Below are 20,450 nucleotides of genomic sequence, written 5' to 3'. Positions count from 1 at the left end.
ATAATTCTGATTGGTGAAATAAAAATGAGCCAAAAGGGGAACCGAGTTGTAAACTGAAGAGGAAGAAGTGCTTTTGATTTGAGTTCTTTTAAGTGGGACACTTGATGCCAGTTGTCCCTCTTCAACTGAAATACTGGTCTTTCTTTTCAAATTTTTTAATTGAGTAAATCCACACTTAACATTTTGTTTTCTCTTTGGATTTTACTAGGTCACTTATGTTAGGATGGGAATCTCCATGCATCGTAAGTTTCATGACTGTCGCGTTTCAAACAAAAAGGTATGTTTGTCCTCGTTTCTACCACTGTGGACTCCGTTTTGTCCTCTTGAACTTGTTTCATGTCACATCAGGAGTCAATCTGTTTCCTGACCTCGGCTATGGTTTTAACAAGTATGACCATCCTGGGGGTTCTGCTTGTTATCGCTGAGCTGGAAAGACCTCAGGCAAGCTCCCAAAAACATAATAATGTCTCGATGGACCAGTGCAGGTAAGGTAACGAGCTTAACGAGGAAGTCAACTCAAAAATGTTCTTTTTTTTGTTGTTTTTTTAATATGTTCTGTGCTGCTCTACTAGTCTAAACACAGTAGTCTGATTCCTATTGTGTTTGTGGAACATTAATTGACCAGCAAATTCCACCATCTCAGTGAGTGGTCGATTTGAAAATGACATCACAGGTGCTCAGGTAAACAGCCAATCACAGCTCACGTCTTCTAAGTTTGGTCATTTGACATTCGCAAACGGGTAAAAAGAATTGTTTGGAAAAGAAATGTACGGTAATGATAAGCCTCAAGAGTTTATAATGAAATAGCATGAGCACAAGTATTTTATTGGGAATGAAATAAGTAATAAAGTATTACAATGTTAATTTTATTTTTCTGGGGTTAATCGTTTAAATTGCCAAGCATTAAAAGGATCGACCCCCACTATGTAAAAAAAAAATCCTCATCTAATTGATGACCATTGGCATGAATTGGGGAAAATAATCATCTTTTGAAAACATTAAATAAAAAAGTTTTACTCAAAGAAAATTTGGCGAATGTCACATGACCAAAGTCAGAAGGCATGTGAGCCGTGATTGGCTGTTACCTGAGCAACTGTGATGTCATTTTCAGTCGACGGCAAGTGGCAAAATGGCCGCCCCCTGAGATGGATAAAAACGAGTGGATTTTTGCAGCTTAATTCATATTCCACAAATGCAATATTAATCAGAATGCCTTGTTTAGACACGCGGGGGTTCATAGAATATATTGTAAACAAAAATTTTCTTTCAGAATGGTTCTTGTGGAGAGTATTCCCCAACATGTGCAATACAAATCCAACGTAACATTTGGCATCCCTTTGGAAAAAGCTTGGAAGGAGCTTCTCTCCATTGCAAGAGAAAATGTCGAAGTGGTGTCTTTTTACTGGACATTAACTGGGCAGGATATCAATATTAACTCTTCCTCTGATCGAGCTGTAAGTACAACATCTCGTGGGATGAGACCTCCATAGATGTCATACTGACGCTTGATTCTGGAAACAACAGGGCCGGCAAATCCTCCAGCAACTTCAATCGCTTCCTTCCAGGAACGTCTCAGTCCGAGTGGTGACCAGCCTGCCTTCCCTCAACACAAACTCCACAGATTTAAAGATCCTACAAGGGAAAGGTGCCAGATCGCAGCAAGGTGGTTGTTCTGAGCTCATTCCTCGTTTCTCACTATCGTCCTCGTCTGCAGGAGTCGACGTACGCAAGGTGAATTTTGGACGTCTGACAAATGGCGTGCTGCACAGCAAGTTTTGGATCGTGGACAGGCAGCATGTTTTTATAGGTAGCGCCAACATGGACTGGAGGGCTCTGTCACAGGTAAAGCCGCGTCATTAAACACAGCCAAAGTGTAAGCTGTTTAACAACACGTGTGGCTGCACAGGTCAAAGAACTGGGCATGGTCGTCTACAACTGCTCCAGCCTTGCAAGAGACCTCTATAAGATCTTCCTGTCTTACTGGGTGATGGGAGAGCCCAACAGCTCCATGCCAGAATACTGGCCTCCCGCATTTGACACGGACTTCAATAAAGAGCACCCCCTGCTGGTGAAAGAGGATAACATCACTAGCCGGATCTACATTGCAGTCAGTTTCTGTCTCACTTCCCTTTTTTTCGGGTTAAAGACCTAAATGCAGCTTTGTGTAAGAAAAAAAAATCTTTGTGATAATTGTTATTTGCATCAAGGGTTCCCCACCATCATTCTGCCCTGAATCACGGACGAAGGACCTAGAGGCCATTGTTTCCATCATGTCGGAAGCTCAACGCTTCATTGACGTAGCCGTCATGGACTATTCCCCCACAGTACGCTTTCAACACCCAAAGAGGTGAACACAGTATAGAATATACAGAGTAAAGGCCTATAATGATCAAATAAGAGTGACCAGAGCGTATGGGCACAAAGCGCCCGCATAGCAACCGACCACATTATCATCGTAAGGGACATAGTAACCGCTTAAGACGGGACAAACTGAGCATAAGCTAAACATCATCAAACATTATCATCATATGGGACACAGCAACTGCATAGCAACTACAAATATCACAAGGGGCAGCAACTGCATAACAACTGACAACATTAACATCCAAACGCAATGACTATCACTGAATCTATCCTAATCTTTCTGTGAAGGTTTTACATCTTAAATTTAACTACTGAAATAATACAATTCATACAATATACAGTAGGCCAGGGGTCAGCAACCTTTCTTGTCAAAAGAGCCATTTTAGGCCAAATAAATAACCAGAAATCTGTCTGAAGCTGCAAAACATTTGAACATTGTGATGAACAAAAAAGTCTGTTTGTTTTAGTCTAATGTACTGACGGCCCAAGAGCTAATTAGAGCTGCCACTAATATGCAGCATCCAATATTTTGAGATTCATTTTCTTCTACCTTTTGTCATTCTTTTTTATTTATTTATATATAGAAGTTTTAATACTTAATTTTTCATACATTTTTAGACCTTTCTGTCAAATTTTATATTTTGGGCAACTTTGCGGCCATTTTATGGTAATTTTCGAGATTTCTTCTTTTGTTTTTGGACGTTTTATGGTTACTTCTTGAACATTTTCTTTTCTGCCTTTTTTTTTTTTTGAAGAAATTCAATTATTTTTTTGCAATTTCAAGGACATTTTATGCTGATTTTATGCTTTTCTTCTTTTTTTAAGCATTTTTTAAAAAAAATCATCCACCTTTCATCTCTCTTTTTCTGACAATTTAATAAATTGGACTGACATTTTTGAATATATTATTTTTATTGAATCGTTAATTTATTTAAATATTCTATTTACAAAATAAAAATAAATAGGTTTTGAAAATTCCGTTGTTTTTTTTTCTTCTTAAAAAGATCCACAGAAAACAACAGCAGTCAGGAACTTAAGAGCGGCTCTTGTGATTGCAGACCCCTGACATATGCTATCATCTATTTAGAAGCACTTGTACATCAAGCTGAACTGTTTTGGTTTATTTCGCAGGTACTGGCCCATGATTGACAACGCCATCAGGGCAGCAGCATTTGAGAGGAGGGTTAAGGTCCGAATGCTTATCAGTTGCTGGCCCAACTCCTTTCCAGGAATGCTCCCCTTCCTTCAGTCCCTCGCCTCCTTTGACAGCGTCAAGGATCACATCAGCATTCAAATAGTAAGCAATTCATCCGTAGCATCCTGTTTTTAGCATGTTTGTTGTTTTTTTTTATCAGTAAAAGAAAATCTGGATTTTTTTTTCAACCCTGGTTTAAGATCAACAATTTCACTATTTGTTTAGAAGTTCTACATTCTGCCTGTTGGAAACCAGACTCACATTCCCTTTAGTCGAGTCAACCACAACAAATACATGGTGACTGATAAAGTGGCCTACATCGGTGAGTAACTGACCTTTGCCTTCCAGACTTATTTTGCAGGCGTGCAATCAATTATTAATCGGACCAGTGCTATGCAGGCACGTCCAACTGGGACGGGGACTATTTCGTGAGCACAGCTGGAGTGGGGCTGGTGATTTCCCAGCATGCTCCACATGCTATTTGGAAGAGAGATGCCGTGCAGGCCCAGCTCCTGACGGTCTTCAACAGGGACTGGTACTCAGACTTTGCGGTCAACCTCACTGACCTGGGACATCACCCAAACTGTGGACTGGCACCATGAGAAAGGATGAATGAACGTAGACATATAGTTTAACTATGTCTTAATATCAACAATTTAGAAGAAGTCTTTGAAGATAGATTTGGTGCGTTAGAGCTCTTTTCTTGATAAGCTATCCTGTATTGCGACATTGAATTTAAATGATTGTTTTTAATTAAAATTGATTTCAATGGACTGTGCAAATGGCGTGTGTGTGTGTGGTCTTGTTTTTGTCACATAGTGGGGCCAACATTTTGGGATTTCACAGGGTTGTTGTGGGCCTTACAAGTTTAGACATCTTTTTGAGGGCCAAGACTTGGTTTTAGAGTTTAGGTTTGAATTGGGTTATGGTTGAGGTTAGGGTAAGGAATAGGGGTATGCAATCATTTTTGATGGTTGGGGTTAGAGGCAAGGGGCTAGGAAATGCATTATGTCAATGAGATGGCCCCACAAAGATGGTAAAACAAACCTGTGTGCGCGTGTTTTAATTTGCCTGTGTGCAAGATTGTACAATATTATTACTCACAGTACAATATTGGCGAAGGTGAGCAGTCTGTAAGCACAAATTGATAACTGGGTCCATTAAGCCTGAATATCTCCTTTCAATAAAAATCAACAAAAGCCCAAATAACTGATGTCTGTAAAAGATTATCCTGTTATGAGGGGTGTCCCCCACCACCACACCACGATTTTTTGTAATTATTTTGCTGTCCTATTAATATTTATATAAAATATATTTAGTATATCATCGTCATGTTAGTACGGGGCACTGGCTTTTACCCATTTTAATCACTTGACCACTGACCAGTATGTTCCGCGCCACGAGTGGGCGCTGTGGTCAACAAATGCGTGGTTTGCGGAAGTGGATGCGCGAGGAGAGGAAGTGAGTAGTACTAGTAAGACGTGTGCATTTAGCTCTTAGCTTTCGGCCACTTGAGCTAACGCTACGTTTCATTAGAGTTGTAAATATGGTGCTGCTTGAAAACGACTCGGTAAGAAGCGAAATTGATTTTATTGTGATGTGTGTGTGTGTGATTGTCATTAATGAAACGCGTGCAACATGAATTAAGTGTCATTTGGCAAGCGTCAGTCAGCTTGCACTGATGTTCATGTTAAGGGAAACGCAGTTTTTGAGGGGTTTCAAGAGATTATTGTTGTTTTTGTTTTTTTAAATGGTAGAATCTTACCTCAAAAGTCATGAAAACGGTCAAATGTCATTATAAATGAAAGTTTCCCGAACATGCTGAAGCTAGGCAGTGGTTATTTTTGCCGTGACCGGCAACTCTCCTGCTAGCGTTAATTTGCCGTGAACGCCTGTGAGTGATGGATCGCCGGAACGATGTTAAATTCTTGGTCCTGGCGGGAATCGGCTATTTAACCGTGATTATTGTAGGTTGAATAGGTTATTTTAGCGTGATGCGTATGCTATTGGGAATGCTTATTTTGCCGTGAGTCGTGCACTGCCATTTGTGTTTCTTTTCACAAAGTTGTCATTTTGTTATGCCCCCGAAAATACGCTGTTGTCGGCATTACCAACTGACCCTGACTGTTCCCGACTAACTATTTTTACTGACTGACTTCTTTTACATCTTTGTCTACGTTTATGTAAGGTATGCGTAAAGTAGTAGTTTGTGCTTCATCATTAAAAGCTGCTTTCTTGTTTGTTGCAGTTCCTGACAGAGCTCACACGTTTGTTCCAGAAGTGCAGATCCTCCGGTAGTGTTGTCATCACTTTGAAAAAGTGTAAGTAGACCTGCTGCTTGCAGTCTAATGTCCTTCCAAATATGTGTCATGGCAGTGTGAATTTGGGGGGTGGAGGGGATGAAGGGAATCAAGTGTCTTAAAATGGATTTAGGAATTCCCCTCGTAATATTGTACATACAACACCCTATCAAGACTTATGTTTTGTCCTCCAGATGATGGCAGGACCAAGCCAGTGCCTAGAAAAGGTCACGTGGAGTCCTTTGAGCCTGCAGACAATAAATGTCTTCTCAGAGCTTCTGATGGCAAGAAGAAAATTAGCACAGTGGTGAGCTTGTTGTTGAATTTGAATACCTGACTGTTGTTTTCTCCCCTCATGCCTAATTTTGCGCTTTATCAAATCTACATTTTTCTCTTGCAGGTCAGCACCAAAGAAGTAATCAAGTTTCAGATGGTATGTTTTGGCAATTGTCATCCCCCCCCCGCCCCCATATTTAAGGAAGAGGTTGATTTTGACACTGATGGGAGCATCCATTTGCAGGCGTACTCCAACTTGCTGCGGGCTCACATCGACGGCCTGAAAAAGAAAGACAAGAAGAGCAAAAGCAAGAAGACCAAAGCCACCCAGTGAGCAACAGACTGAGCGGCTTATGAACTGATCCCGTTCCAATCTGAGAAGATGCGAGTGGGTCCCACCCCGGCCGGTCTCCGCTCATCCAACCAGTGACCACTTTGCCATGACCACGTGTCGTCGTCGATGACTGTTGCGTGCCATCTGGGAGGATTTCTTGTACTGCACAAATGAACTTTGGCGCCAAATCCACAGTTTGATACTTTTTTTTTTCTTCCTCTTAAATGGCTACTCTCCCTATTTATGTTCAATTAGGATCGTGAAAGGAGTCGAGTCTGAGTTTCTTTGAGTTTTTTTTTTTAATGGATCCGTTTGTCAGAAGAGGTGCTTTGAAATGTTTTACTAAAATCACATTATTTCATGTGTTTGAAGTAATTTTATTTTTGCCATGAAATAAGTTCTTCCCATATATGATAAGTAACCTGAAGCTGCCACACTGGCCTTCTTTGTCCAACCAAGCTTCATGAAATATCCGATTTCAGGACGCAGAGCATTATTTACAAATTTCAGATGTACTGAAAGGCGCGTTGAACTTCTGGACGGAGAATCCCGAGCATCCGGGGTCGAGCAGCAGAATTTAAGTTGACTAATAAAGTGCTGTTTTAAAAATAAAAAATAAAGTCACTGCAGTGTTGTGGTCCATTCTGCAATGGAAGGGCGAGCATGTAGTGAGACCTTCAGAGTGCTGCGTTCCTCTTGTCTCCTCGTTCCTTTGGGGAGATCGTCGCCTGGTTCTGTCTGTCCTCGTCCTCGTAGCCTTGCTTCATTAGGCGGGTCATGTACTGGAACATAGTCTGGAATCGAGCATACAGTGTGTTGTCTCAAAGTGCTTAACCCCCCAAAAAATGTATCCCCTGCCATGTGTACAATGCACTTTTTTTTAAAATAAAGAATACAGTTTTACAAACAAGGTTTTGTTACAAGAAAAATAATATTTATCACGGAGAAATGAGAAATAACTCTAGGGTGCGTTCAATGACCACACGCTCAGTAGGAAATCTCAGCAATAAATAGAAAAAGGTTAGACAACTTGAATGGTATTGTTTTTCGGTTTTGTTCCAGTTCCGGTTTTGTGTACTAGGGGTGTGCCAAAAAATTTATTCTCATAAGAATCGCGATTCTCATTTAGTACGATTCAGAATCTATTTTAAATGTCCCAAAATCGATTTTATTTAAATTATTGTATACTGGCTTCCCTGTGTGTGTGTGTGTGTGTGTGTGTGTGTGTGTGTGTGTGTGTGTGTGTGCGTGTGCGTGCGTGCGTGCGTGCGTGCGTGCGTGCGTGTGTGTGTGTGTGCGCCTTTTATTGGGAGCGCTGTTCATGTTGTACCCGATGTGGCCACTGAGGGGCAGTGTGGTTCCACCCGGTCTGATACACTGTTAAGTTGTAGCCACATTAGAGAGTAGAAGGAAAAAGTTACTATCAAGTTATTCCAATAAAAGTTGTTTTTTTTGCAGCGTGGAGACGTTTTTTGGAGTGATAAAAGTGCCGCGAGCAGAGCACTAATTAGCATTAGCGAGTCGGACTGGAGTAGATTATTACAATTCCTTGAACATCTATAAATTGAAGCAAAAATCACTGTCAATCAAATCATTTAGAATTAAAAATTGTTTTTAATCGAAAATCGATTCTGAATCGAACGCCCAAAAATCTGAATCGAATCGTGAGACATTCAAAGATTCCCACCCCTACTGTGTACAAGGAACATTTTCGAAGAACATTCCTATGTGAGATCCTGCGGCAGGGGATACAAATTATTCACGGGTGTAAGTAACCGTCAATCATACATGTTCACGTGACCTCCCAACAGGCTAATTAAACTCAAAAGGTTAACACAAACTAGTCAAAGATAAACTAAATTCTTTACCTTATTGCCACTTTCAACCGGGCTAAGTATCTTAAAATGTTGGATCTGAATCTGTTTTTACCCTTCAAACGTCTCGCTCTCTCCAATTTACCGTCGCCTATGTCATTCTCCCTTTCCGCATTCCTTCAAAATAAATTTCCACCCTTTATTTTATTTTTTTATATTGTACTTATCTTCAAAATGAACACATATTTTGTCAGGTAACTATGTAAGATATGTTCTTGAATGTAAATTTGTTTTTAATTGTCTCAATAAAAGCATTTTTTTTTAAGTAAATAAACTTCCTCCCAAAGAGGAAGTTAGAAAATAAGAGTTCCAACATTGACATAAATATGGTGAATAAACCCGTTGTTCTTTACACTGAATACTTTCTATTTTTGATATTGGATGTTCAAATGAGTCAAAGCGATGCTCTATTAAAGAAGGACGTGCGCTCTCACCTTCCACGCCTCCTCCAGCTCAGCCGTCCATCTGTCCTTCAAGATGGGCTGCACGGCATTGAGGAATTCCGCTTCCACATACTGAAACCATGATGTGAAACGCTGAGCTACAACTTAAGTCTCAGGAAATTGTATTCATTTCTTACGCTATAGTATTTGGGAGGGGCGTTGTAGTGGTAGTGGCTTTTCCCCAGCTCCACGGCCAGAACCTCCAGCCGCTCCGGTTGGTCCAACCTGGCCACACTTTTCTCAATAAAAGACATGACTCTGAAAAAGAGGAGAAAAGAGTCGTCTTGATCAACTCTGTGGTGGAAGTCTGCTGACATTTCATGCTTCAGCCGCTCAAATGGCAACATGACTGATGCGCATCCACGTTCATTGACTTGCGTAAGTCAAGCCAGCGTTGTGTATGCAGTGCAAGCTTATGCACCTTTATCTCCACAGGCAATAATTGGCTTCCTCAGGCACATTGAAAGTGAAAGTGGCAGCGCTCTGTCGCCACTGGAGCGGAAAGTTATAATTATTTGAAAACTTCACATGCAACATGACTTCATATTTCATCTCAGTCCTGAGAACAAGACATTACCTGAAAAATGATATGCTTTGTTTTTCAGGGCCGATAAAGATTATCGGTAGTCAGGGAGGCCGATAACTGATATTTTAAGCTGATATTCATTTGCAGGAAAAAAAAGTTGGTGTCAACATTTTTAATAGTAAAATAATAATAAAAACTGCAGCACTTGACTGCTTAAATGCCTTCAAGGACATGTTTATTAAACAGCTTTTGTAATTTGCAACATGTTAAAGGTTTTTTGTTTGCCATCACCTTTTGCACCAACTATAATGTGGCTTCCGCACACTAATTCCCGAATAGCCGCTAATTTGAAGGCTAACGGTTAGCTCGCGGGCTAACCGTTTCACCCACACGCCAACCCCGGGATAACGCCCAAATAGCCGCTAAAAATGGCTATTAGGTTAGCCCGCGAGCTAACCTAATAGCTGTTAATTTGCGAGCTAGCCGGTTAGCTCGCGGGCTAATAGCCGCTAATTCGCGAGCTAACAGTTAGCTCGCGGGCTAACCGTTCACCCACACGCTAACCCCGAGATAACTTCCAAATTACCGCAAAAAAAAAAACGGCTATTAGTTTAGCCCGCGAGCTAAGCTAATAGCCGCTAATTACTGCTTATTGTCTGTTAGCACTGCACAAGCAACCAATCAGATGGTGCTGTGGGCGGCCCAATGCTGCAGGGAGTCAATAGCGGTTGACTTAGAGCAGACGGAGGAGAAAAGCGCTCATCGGAACGAAAAAAAACGTTTTTAATATATCGGCCATCAAAACAAAAAAAGAGGCTGATGCAGATATTCACAAAATGCTGAATATCGGCGCCGATTATCGTTCTGTCCCTAATGAAAAATAATCAGTTGCTGCCAACTGATCTGTGTTTTATGTTTATGATGATAGCACAAAACCAGCAGTTAAAAACAGAATGGAAATTAGGAATGAAGAATAAGTTATAATGCTCAGTTTTGACTGAAACAGTCAGAGGCCAAAGGCCAAAGTTTGGGATCATTTCACACTTAAAAGAAGATGAAGTGCAATGTGTCTAAAGTTTAAACGCTAGAGCCAGTAAACAGCCACCAACTGGCTTATTTATTATTATTTTTTTCACATTTTATCCCACATCTCAACTTCTAAAAAAATTTGAGTTCAGGGTTTATGGTTGACTGGCTCCGACTTACCGTAGTCCGTGTGCTCTGAGTTCGCGGCTGGTCCGCAGCCTCTCCAGATCCTTGACGTCTCGGAACAGGAAGAACACGTCCTTGCATTCGGGGTGGGTCTCGAAGAGCCTGTAACCAAGACGACGGCATCAAACAGACTGAATCTGTGAGGGGAGCAGCTTGTCATTTGTCACTCCCCCGCCATGTCAACGCTGGACGCTTTTTGCTGCCGGCGTCTTCTACTTTGTCACACAAGAGGTCATCATGCATCATTTTGTATTCTTCCTTTTGCCTTTCTAGTCAGTGACGCCTTTAAGTGGGCTGCCATCCAATCAGAAATGCTTCTGCTCTCCCGCTGAGCTGCTTGATATGCGTCATGCTCCCACAATGCATCACTGACATGGTGACTATCGTAAAAACGCTCACATTTATTGTAGTAGTGGCAGTATACGCTCACTGGCCACATCATTAGGAACAGCTACACATATGTTTAGAACAGAACTCCTTTGACAGTATCAATCAATATTTGTATCTTCTTTTAAAGTTGTTATTCTGGTTAACATTGTAGAATATGAGTTAAGCAGCAAAATGCACCTGTTTAGGGGCGGCCATTTTGCCACTTGCTATCTACTGAAAATGACTAAACAGTTGCTCAGGTGATAACCAATCACAGCTCACCTGTTTTCTGAAACTGAGCCATGATTGGCTGTTACCTGAGCAATTGTGATGTCATTTTCAGTAGACAGCAAGTGACAAAATGGCCGCCTCCTGAGATGAATAACAGCTGAAACAATTTTTTAGACAATAACAAAAATTGGCCTCTTTTATTTTTATTTAACACACTGAGCTACCGCTTATTTATTCTCTTTTGTGTGTTTGCCCATCTTGGAAACAAACGCGTTCTTATCCACACAATGTAAACACTGTAAATGCTCACATGGAATTTTAATTGGCGCTGCATACTGTATGTTCAAGCATATGTCTTATCTGACCTCAAATAGAAGAAAGCATCATTGTGGAGGGAGATGAAAGTCGACTTTTATGCTAATAGCCATGGCGACGCTCTGCGGTAGCCACAAGCGACTCATCCGTTCCCAGGCTAACACGCTAAGGTCACACTGGGGTCACGTAGCATTAATTGGGCTCCAAGCAAAGTGACCTACAACCCTTGTGCTCTACATCCGACAGCTGAGGCCTGAACATCCGTCACGTTTGTTTCACATGGACGGTCCACTCACTGGTCACTACATTAGGTACACCCATGCTATCTAATAAGCTAATACGAGCGCTAGCTTCAATAATAAAGTTGTATATGTAGAACTCAACTGCTTCCAGTTTAAGATAATATTTTGCTCATGCCTTATTGGACCTAATAAAATGGACAGAAGTTGTATATGTAGAACTCAACTGCTTCCAGTTTAAGATAATATTTTGCTCATGCCTTATTGGACCTAATAAAATGGACAGAAGTTGTATATGTAGAACTCAACTGCTTCCAGTTTAAGATAATATTTTGCTCATGCCTTATTGGACCTAATAAAATGGACAGAAGCTTTATATCCCATTAAAGGTCCAACCACGCACACACATTAATCAATATATTACTGTTGTCATATAGTAAATGCTTTGTAATGTTACGATGTGATATAAAGGGATATGGGTGGGGGTTGTTATTGCTGGTGGCTTTTAAGTGATAAGTGGTGCGCTGCAGTTGGCTTGGATGAAATATGGTCACAAATGCAAGTCAACAATTTGCATGATTTGAAGCATATGCTGAGAATTCCACAGGTACGTTATATTGAAAAGTCAATATTCTGTTATGGTGTCCGTGCGGTTTAGACGTCTGCCTCACAGTTTTGAGAATCTGGGTAAGAATCTTGAATCAGAGTTCGTGTGTTCTCCCCGTGCTTGATTCCTCCCGAGTATGTATTCCAAAAACATGCATGTGGGGGGGCACATTTGGCCCACCGCGTCACTTCATGGGATGTATTGAAGCAAATCAAGTGTGTATATAAATTCATATTTCGTGCTGATTAAAAAAATAATAATTGGGGTAGAAAACCTGTGCCAATTTTTTTTTTTTAAATTCACCAAATCCCTTCTCAACATAACCTTAAGAATAGCCACAATTTCACATAACTTGAAATTAAATTTGTTGTTGACAATATATATTTACAACAATAATGTGCAATAACATTAAATGTAATAATTTATATGATGAAGTGACATTAAATGTTCTATATTCGCCCACTGTGTAAACATGACATTCTGATTAATATTGCATTTGTGGAATATGAACTAAGCAGCAAAAAACAGCCTGTTTAGTTTTTTTCGCACGTCGGGGCAGCCATTTTGCCACTTGCTGTCGACTGAAAATGACATCACAGTTGATCAGGGCTCCGTAAACGACCAATCACCTCTCACCCGTTTTCTGAGTGACGTTTCATGTGACGTTCGCAAGCCTGAGCAACTATGATGCCAATTTAAGTCAACAACAAGTGGCAAAATGGCTGCCCCCTCAGATGGATAAATCCAGGTGGATTTTGCTCCTTTATTCATATTCCACAAGCGCAATATTCATCAGAATGCAGTTACATATACTAAAAATGTTTGTGTTGACTTCCCAAAACAGGAACATAAATTAACATTTAACTCATTCACTGCCATTGACGGCTATAGACGTCAAAAATTAATTTGAACTATTTCTATTAGTTTAACATTTTTTTTCCACTTTTGTTAACAAGGGTATGAAAACCTAGATTTTTTTTTTTGAAATACAGATATAAAATGTGTGATTAATCGTGAGTTAACTACTGAAGTCATGTGATTAATTACAATAAAAAAAAATTATCGCCTGACGTGACTTAAATATTAACAATTCGGGGCGTGTTAATCGCATGACTTCACTAGTTAACTCACAATTAATCTCAAATTTTATATCTGTTCTAAATGTACAATTAATTTTTTTTTACAGCAGTAGAAAAAAATGTTAAACTAATAGAAATTGTTTCAATTAATTTTTGACATCTATAGCCGTCAATGGCAGTGAATGAGTTTTTTTTTGCTACCCGCTTCCTGAATCAAGTGTGAACATGCGCACTAAGAACGAATTAATTGTCCATTGCATGTGAAAGCAGAGAAGCGTTCACAACGATTTTGATTAAACAAAACAGGTGAATTAAGATGGAAACAATAAGAAAGCTTTATATGCCTTTTTTTAATGAGACTTTTACTAAACATCTAATCTGAATTCTGCATTTTTATTCCCTTAACACACTTACTTAAAAAGATCCGTCAGACTTACCTGACAAACACTATGATGCCAACTTTTGTTATGTTGTCCTTGATAACTTTCCAGGACTCCTTGATCATGTCAATTTGGTCTTGGCTGAGATGTCCTCCTTCTCCTCCTCCTCCAGCATGATAATTGCTCTTTTCTCCCAAGTCTGCAGTTTCAGATAAGCCAGATATTGCACAGCCCATCCTTCATAAGCACACAACCTGTTCTTTCTACGCCAAAAGAAAGAAAAAGTGTTTTCTAAAAAATGATGGTCAACAGGAGCGTATCCGTGCTGTTGCTTGCTGGCATTTGTCTGCGAAGAGCGCGGCTATGTGCTCCTTCTTGTACTTGTTCAACTAGTCAGCCGATATGAGACGCGTCAAAATAAAACATTTCAAATATGAGAAGAACGGATATGCTTTTACGATCGTAGTCAGGTTCGCGCCAACATCCTGTGTAGCTCGAACTACTGTTAGCAAAATTGACACACGGGTTTTGAAATCAAAGCTGGGTTTGTTCGGCAGAGACGGCTTTAAGTAACCCGAGTAGAGATAGTCACAAGAACCGCAAATATCGGTTAGTACAACACTTCTTCGCCATAATTACAAAACAATAAAAAGGTCAAACTGTACATCCGGCGGTAACTGAGCTTGCTTTCTGCTGATAGGCTTGTGGTTCGTATCTCGAAACATCGTATGTCTGTGCGCCCTGTAATCTTCTATAATGCTGAACTACCACTACTGGTGACAGTTATGACACAAACACAACCCTTCTACAGGTCACCAAAGACGACGCCTTATTTTGAGAATGGACAGATAATTAAATATGCATAAACATTAAACAATGAGTGTTACGAAATCAAGATAACACAGCCAAGTTAAAATGTAATACACTGCCAAACATGACACTAAGAAAACATTTTGTCAAGGTAGTACTAATGCATTTTTGCATTTTAATATTACGTTGATTCAGCAAGTTTTGTGCTGAGCAAATAAAATAGAATTGTGTGGAACCTTTTGACATGCAAATATTAAGTCAGTTTTTTTGGGAGTGTGCAGATCAAATCTGCATATAGCCAGTTAGTTAATCAATTGGCGACTATTACAAATAGAATTCATGAATGCAGTCTTCTTAAATAAAGACGTGTCAGACAGCCGTGGACTATACATCATGTCCATGACATCAGTGACCAGCAGCCACATGCCATTTGTGTTTTTATTGCAAATATGGCAAACTTCAAGTAGTCTTTCTGGAATAGAAAGCTTTTCAAAAGGAGTTTATACAGTAGCCATTTACATGCCAACCTTTGCGCTTCATAAATACTCAACAAAAATATACAACATTTGAGGGAAAATAATAAAGCTCCAGTGACGCGTGAAAACAGCTGTAATTAGACAAATGACTGCTGTCAACAAATTATTTTTGTATTTATAGCCAACAAAGAAAGCTCTTTGGTGTGCGGTCAGCTTAGTTGAGGTAATCTTCTTCCCACATCCACTTGTTATGCTTTAATAGTTATAGTATCGCCGGCAGTGAGTGAGGGCTAAACAGAAGCCTACCGTCATAACAGTAATGATACTAATAAGGGGACTATGAACACATTTACATCCAACGAATAAGGAAAAGTCCCGAATGTACAAATATTGCAACACTTTTTTTTTCTTTACATCGTTGCCCCACATTGCATGGACCAATAACGTCCCTTCACAAACCATCATACAAGTTGTACTCATTCCCTGTTTGTAAAGATAAATATCAACAATTAACGTGATCAGGAGCTGCTGGTGCTTAGACTCTGGAACTTCTCCCGTAAACTCTTCACCAGATGACTTTCCGACATCTTGGCTGAACTCAGAGCAGTTGACTTGCCGGGACATCGGAAGCTGTCCTCCACCTGCTCGTCTCCTGCGGCAGCCAGAGACGCCGGGCCGCACGGATGGCAGGTCCGCACGGGTTCCTGTAGGTTCTGCACTTCGTGGAGCGGCAGAGTTCCAAGCACGTGATCCAGCGAGCTCCACCTGCACAGTAGCGTGGACCGGGGCCGAGGCCAGTCCTGATCCCCCCTCTCCTTGTACCAGGTCTCGGGTTCCGCCCCTGGACACGGCGTCAGATCATTATGAGGGTCCGCGTGAGGGAAGCAACTGCACCCGACTGGAGAACATTCCAGCGATCCGTTTGAGGGGTCCGTGTCAGGCCCACTGGGGTTGTATTTGGAGCGCAGCTCTTGCACGTCAGGCCAGTTGAAGTTCTCCAACTGAGGACTTTGCGGGTCGGTCAGCGTGCTGCGGGAGCTGGCTGCAGAACTGGGAGTCTGGACCGGGCTTGGTGTATTCGCCTCATGAATGGACAGCTGTTCACAAGTGGTCAATTGAAGCCTCAGGTTGGGTTTATCTGCAAACAACAAATACAAACACAAGTGGTAAGTGATGCTGACTCGCTGAAGAAGCTGCAGGAATTTCTGGCAAGTAAGATTGGACAACAATTCACAAGCCTTGGCAGCAGTGTGCTGGATCTCACTTTGTACCCGCAAATGTGATTTTTGTTATGAAAGATCATGTGATATAATAACCGGGCATTTTGATTGGTCATTAACACAGATGCAATTGCAAAAATGCTCACTTGAAATGTGACATTTGGAATCATAGGTGAGCCCGAAAAGTTCCAGGAATGAGGTCACAAAAAAAGACAAATTTCAGCAAATTGATGAGTTTTAAAGCAAATAACTACAAATTAAATAAAAACGAAGGATCCCCCAAGATCCTGCAAATAAGTGAATTGGAAAATACTGAACCCCAACCACGTGTGACCCTACGCTGACCTTTTTTCTTGACCTTCTCCTCAAGCACAGCCGGCATGCTCTTGAATGTTTGCTGACAGGCGGCTTCTCGGTTCCTTTGCCAGGCCATCGGCCGATTATTTTTGATGCGCTGGCTGTACTGACGGGCCAGTTGGAACACTTTGTTCTTCATCTTGCCCATGTCTTGTAAGATCTGGTCCTCGTCCACACTGGCTCTGAAGCTAATGAGCCTGGGGAGCTGGACCAGGTTCTTCCCTGGAGACGTGGAGGTTCTAAGCTGATTGGCATCTTGAGCGGATCCGGTCTCTTCCGCGGGAACATTTGACCCATCAGACGAAGGGCTCGTTTCTTCTTCTAGAATGAGGGATGTTTGCTTTCCGAGTTTGCCTTCTGATGAGTCCAAATGCTCACCGGGTGTCTTTTTCTCCTCTGCAGCGTGCTGGACTTCCTCCTCCGACTCCATTTCTTGCCAGACTTTGATCATCTCTGATGAAGGTCGGAAGTCTTCATCTGTGGTGGAAGAATCTGTGACGCTAGAAGATCTCACTTTCACGTCCTCGGATCTGTGCCGGTCAGCCGTGTTTTGACTCTTTTCCAAGCCCGGAAGGTCAAAGACGGACCAAGACGTAGGCCTGCAACGAGAGAAGACTTTCCTGTGGACCGGGGCCGCTTGCGGGTCCGGAAGACTGTTCAGCTGTCGGCTCAAATGCCTGACGAGACCCGCTGGAATGTAGGAGAGACTTTCCCGGCGCCTGATGCTGAAGTTGGCGTCTTGGTGCTCGGCGTGTTCGTAGTATCTCCGGATCTTGTGGATGAGGAGCAGATCCTGTTTGGAGAGGGTGGACCGACGTTCCCCTTCCGCGAGGGCGGGTTCCCGCACGGGCGGCTCCGTCTCAGGGGTCACCTGAGGCGACGCGGTGGTCTTTGACGTTCCTTCAGAGTCCGTGCAGGTGGAGGGGCTTGTGAAGACGTCATTGGGGGTCAAAGGTGACGAGCAGGCCAGGGAGCTCAGATCCTCGGAGACCAGGCTGCTCCGCCTGGACAGGCCCGTGACGAAGCGCTCGGCGATGGCGCTCGCTTGGTCCAACACGGAGCACGGGAGGATGCTCCGACTCCCGGCCACGACCTCCTCCTCCTCCTCCGAGAGCTCGCTACTCATCGGCGCGCTCGTTTCCTCCACTTGAAGACCCGACGAGTCGCTTCCTCCCTCCTCTTCCTCACCCGTTTCTCTTGACGTCTCAACGGACTCCGGAGTGACGGCACCTTGTGTCGGATTGGGGCAGAGCGGCGAATCGGGCTGTTGATGGAGGTTCTCTGCTTGAGGGACACGCTCGTCCAAATGGACCTGAAATATGACAAACATGTTTGCAAAAAGGGACGCAATTAGACATCGGAAGCTGGAGAAAGACAAGAGAGCAATCTGCACTCGCCATTATCTTAATGGACCATTTCAAAGTCAACTAAGCAGTCCAATCGAAAGCAGCTGCTTTTACATTCAGAGGCTCATCAATTGACTTTGATTAGGATGATCCATTTGAAATACATTTGTATCTTGCTCTCCAAACATGCCACTAAAGAAAATACAAAGAGTGCAGCTTGGAAATAAATTATGGAAAAGAAGCCTAATGTGCACTCTGCTCACAAGAATAAGAGCTATGGCTCCCTTAAGAGCTGCAGTTGGACTCGAAATCTCATCACGGTGCCGACTGCTCACGTAACTAATACAGCCCCCATATGATTTCAGTGAAACGTGTCGTTCCAACTAAACTACATGCACGAGTCTGTCTATTGTAGCATTGAATGAGCGAGCAGTTATTCGCAGAGCCAGTACGAGAAAAAGGAGAAAATGACCTGTCCTGTCTCGGCGACATAGCTGTGTTTGTCTTCACGGCTGCCAATTTCTCCAGTGTCCTTTCTCGGCGTGTCGGTCAGCTGAGTGGAATCGCTGACTTCGTCATCCTGAAAGAGTCCATGCGTTTCATTTAAAATCTTTTAATCGTGGGCAGTGCTCAGCAGAATGATTATTGTTGTCAGCAATACTTGAAATGGAGTCAAATAGCCTTGGAAAAATAATAGAATTCGAGTCTTCCAACTTAACACGTTCAGTATTGCATTGCGCAATAACAATGAAGGTGATTATGAAAACTTGGAAGGGAAAATGTTCATCAAAGAGCAACCGAATCTTGCGCTATTGTAATCGTGTAAAAAAGAAAGTCAAGCCCAAAAAATTCTTTACAATAATATGTTGTATGCAAAACCACTAGGATTTTGACTAATGTTGTGATTGTGGAATATGAATTAAACAACAAAATTCACCTGTTTTTATCCATCTCAGGGTCCAGTGGCGGCCATTTTGCCACTTGCTGTGTACCAAAAATGACATCACAGTTGCTCAGGTAACAACCCAATCACGGCTCAGCGTCAGAAAACAGGTCAGCCATGATTGGTCCTTACCTCAGCAACAATGATGTCATTTTCATTTGAAAACAAGTGGCAAAATGGCCGCCACTGGGCCGATTTGGATAAAAACGGGTGGATTCTGTTGCTTAATTAAAATTCCACAAATGCAATATTAATCAATAAATCATGTTTAATCTTGTAGAGGCGCATAGAACATATTTGGGTTGACTTCCACTTGAATAAGATGGCGGCATGAACCTTTGAAGTCAAGCAGGACATTTTCATTCGACGGCCATGATGCAAATGAGTTTCACTTCAAAGTAATCATGAAACGCAGCATGCTGACATTGACACTAGACAGAAGAGGAAAACATCATCTCAACGCATGCAGAGATGGAGCCGTGCAAACAAAGAAACATGCCGCGCATGTGGCGCCGTTTCAGCCCACAAGAACACAAATACAACCTGACTCATTCATTGTGCGCGGCGCACACGCAGCCGTTAGCGGGATGCGTGCGTACAGACAAGAGCGGGACGAGGGCCAACGTGGGCGAAAAGAGGGGTCGAGAGCAGCGGTGAGCAAGCGGAAGGAGGCAGGAAACGGGAAAAAAGTCGTGGGTGGCTGGAAACCCTCACCGTTGTGAAGTGAGAAGAAAGCAAAGCCCGGGCTCGAGAGTGCCAGCAGGAGATGGCTGCCAACACCGAGCTGGCAAAGTCGGCTACCTGGTCGTCCCCCATCAGTAAATCCTCCTTGTAACACTCTCCTTCCTCATCCTCTTGATTTTCCTGCTCTGCCGACGGCAACTTCAGACGCCCCTCACAAGGCGAGGAGCTCACGTTTGCCGTGGTGGAACTTTGCTGCTGCACGCCGTCCTCCACGTCGGGCCTCTCGTCCAGGGGCTCGTCTAGACTGGAAGCCTGTGTCTTGATACTCGGCGGGTGCCTGCCCCCCAGCAGGGCACTCTCACTCTCGGCATGCTGTGTGTGAGGTCACAGATGTGGTTTAATATTAAACTTAATGGGATGGAATCGTGAAGCTGCTTTGGCTTCCGATGAGATACCGATTTGGTTGTCCGTGGCAAGTCATAGCTTGTTTTGGCTCGTTCCATGACAAATCACCCAGTGAGTTTAACTAAGCAGATTTTGATTTGAATGAAACTTGGTGTGCTTGTTGATAGTGATGGCACATTAAATCTCAAATTTTAGGTCAATCAAATGAGGAGTTTGGGAGTTACAACCTGCTGAATTTGGAAATGTTCTGCAAAAAGGGGCGTGGCCGCCTTCCTTTGAACTCTTATATCTCAGAAACTACTAGATTTATCTTCACAAAATAGGTATTGTTGGAAAGTGAGTTCAACAAAGGTTTCATTGAGACGATTGGTGCATATTAAAGCGTTAACTGATTAATTCGCATTAATCATGAATTAACGCAGATTAATCGCACTATTAATTTTGACCAGCGGATGGCTACGTTAA

At 42.3% G+C, this 20,450-nt stretch overlaps 4 protein-coding genes and 1 long non-coding RNA gene across 9 annotated transcripts in view; 3 read left to right on the top strand and 2 right to left on the bottom strand.

Annotated features, from left to right (window-relative positions):
* The first annotated feature begins 66 nt into the window (after positions 1 to 66).
* pld4 (phospholipase D family member 4) lies at positions 67 to 4,344 on the top strand. 3 transcript variants are annotated; one of them, XM_077555358.1, is made up of 10 exons: positions 67 to 277; positions 349 to 485; positions 1,271 to 1,454; positions 1,525 to 1,645; positions 1,715 to 1,842; positions 1,907 to 2,107; positions 2,208 to 2,347; positions 3,496 to 3,661; positions 3,788 to 3,881; positions 3,959 to 4,344. In XM_077555358.1, exons 1-10 carry the CDS (start codon positions 224 to 226, stop codon positions 4,159 to 4,161), a joined length of 1,428 nt encoding a protein of 475 aa, XP_077411484.1. In that variant the 5' UTR covers positions 67 to 223; the 3' UTR covers positions 4,162 to 4,344. The 3 variants fall into 3 exon arrangements, with proteins under 3 accessions (XP_077411484.1, XP_077411483.1, XP_077411485.1); XM_077555357.1 differs by having other exon boundaries at positions 3,785 to 3,881; XM_077555359.1 differs by having other exon boundaries at positions 3,785 to 3,881; positions 3,949 to 4,344.
* Positions 4,345 to 4,994: 650 nt separating this feature from the next.
* On the top strand, positions 4,995 to 7,094 carry srp14 (signal recognition particle 14). Its single transcript, XM_077555350.1, has 5 exons — positions 4,995 to 5,129; positions 5,808 to 5,880; positions 6,054 to 6,166; positions 6,260 to 6,292; positions 6,380 to 7,094. Exons 1-5 carry the CDS (start codon positions 5,106 to 5,108, stop codon positions 6,467 to 6,469), a joined length of 333 nt encoding a protein of 110 aa, XP_077411476.1. The 5' UTR covers positions 4,995 to 5,105; the 3' UTR covers positions 6,470 to 7,094.
* Positions 6,750 to 14,368, bottom strand: xgb (x globin). Its single transcript, XM_077555349.1, has 5 exons — positions 13,802 to 14,368; positions 10,519 to 10,626; positions 8,924 to 9,044; positions 8,778 to 8,858; positions 6,750 to 7,263 (listed from the first exon to the last, which is right to left on the bottom strand). Exons 1-5 carry the CDS (start codon positions 13,978 to 13,980, stop codon positions 7,147 to 7,149), a joined length of 606 nt encoding a protein of 201 aa, XP_077411475.1. The 5' UTR covers positions 13,981 to 14,368; the 3' UTR covers positions 6,750 to 7,146.
* Positions 12,195 to 18,194, top strand: LOC144041627 (uncharacterized). The gene is made up of 3 exons (XR_013290422.1): positions 12,195 to 12,285; positions 15,603 to 16,196; positions 17,010 to 18,194. It is a non-coding gene; the product is annotated as an uncharacterized LOC144041627 (long non-coding RNA).
* Positions 14,937 to 20,450, bottom strand: part of LOC144041559 (pleckstrin homology domain-containing family G member 3-like) — a 29,949-nt gene continuing 24,435 nt past the window's right edge. For 2 of the 3 annotated variants that reach the window (XM_077555345.1, XM_077555346.1), the window contains exons 16-19: positions 19,611 to 19,952; positions 18,426 to 18,533; positions 16,596 to 17,919; positions 14,937 to 16,168 (exon numbers count right to left, since the gene is read on the bottom strand). In XM_077555345.1, the coding sequence (XP_077411471.1) occupies positions 15,549 to 16,168; positions 16,596 to 17,919; positions 18,426 to 18,533; positions 19,611 to 19,952 (2,394 nt within the window). In that variant the 3' untranslated portion in view covers positions 14,937 to 15,548. The remainder of the gene's footprint in view (positions 16,169 to 16,595; positions 17,920 to 18,425; positions 18,534 to 19,610; positions 19,953 to 20,450) is intronic. The other variant, XM_077555347.1, reaches the window with a different exon arrangement.

The sequence above is a fragment of the Vanacampus margaritifer genome, chromosome 1 (assembly GCF_051991255.1).
Source record: "Vanacampus margaritifer isolate UIUO_Vmar chromosome 1, RoL_Vmar_1.0, whole genome shotgun sequence".
Lineage (NCBI taxonomy): Eukaryota > Metazoa > Chordata > Actinopteri > Syngnathiformes > Syngnathidae > Vanacampus > Vanacampus margaritifer.
The sequence above is the reverse complement of the archived record's forward strand: the minus strand, read 5'-3'. Positions and strand labels throughout refer to the sequence as shown.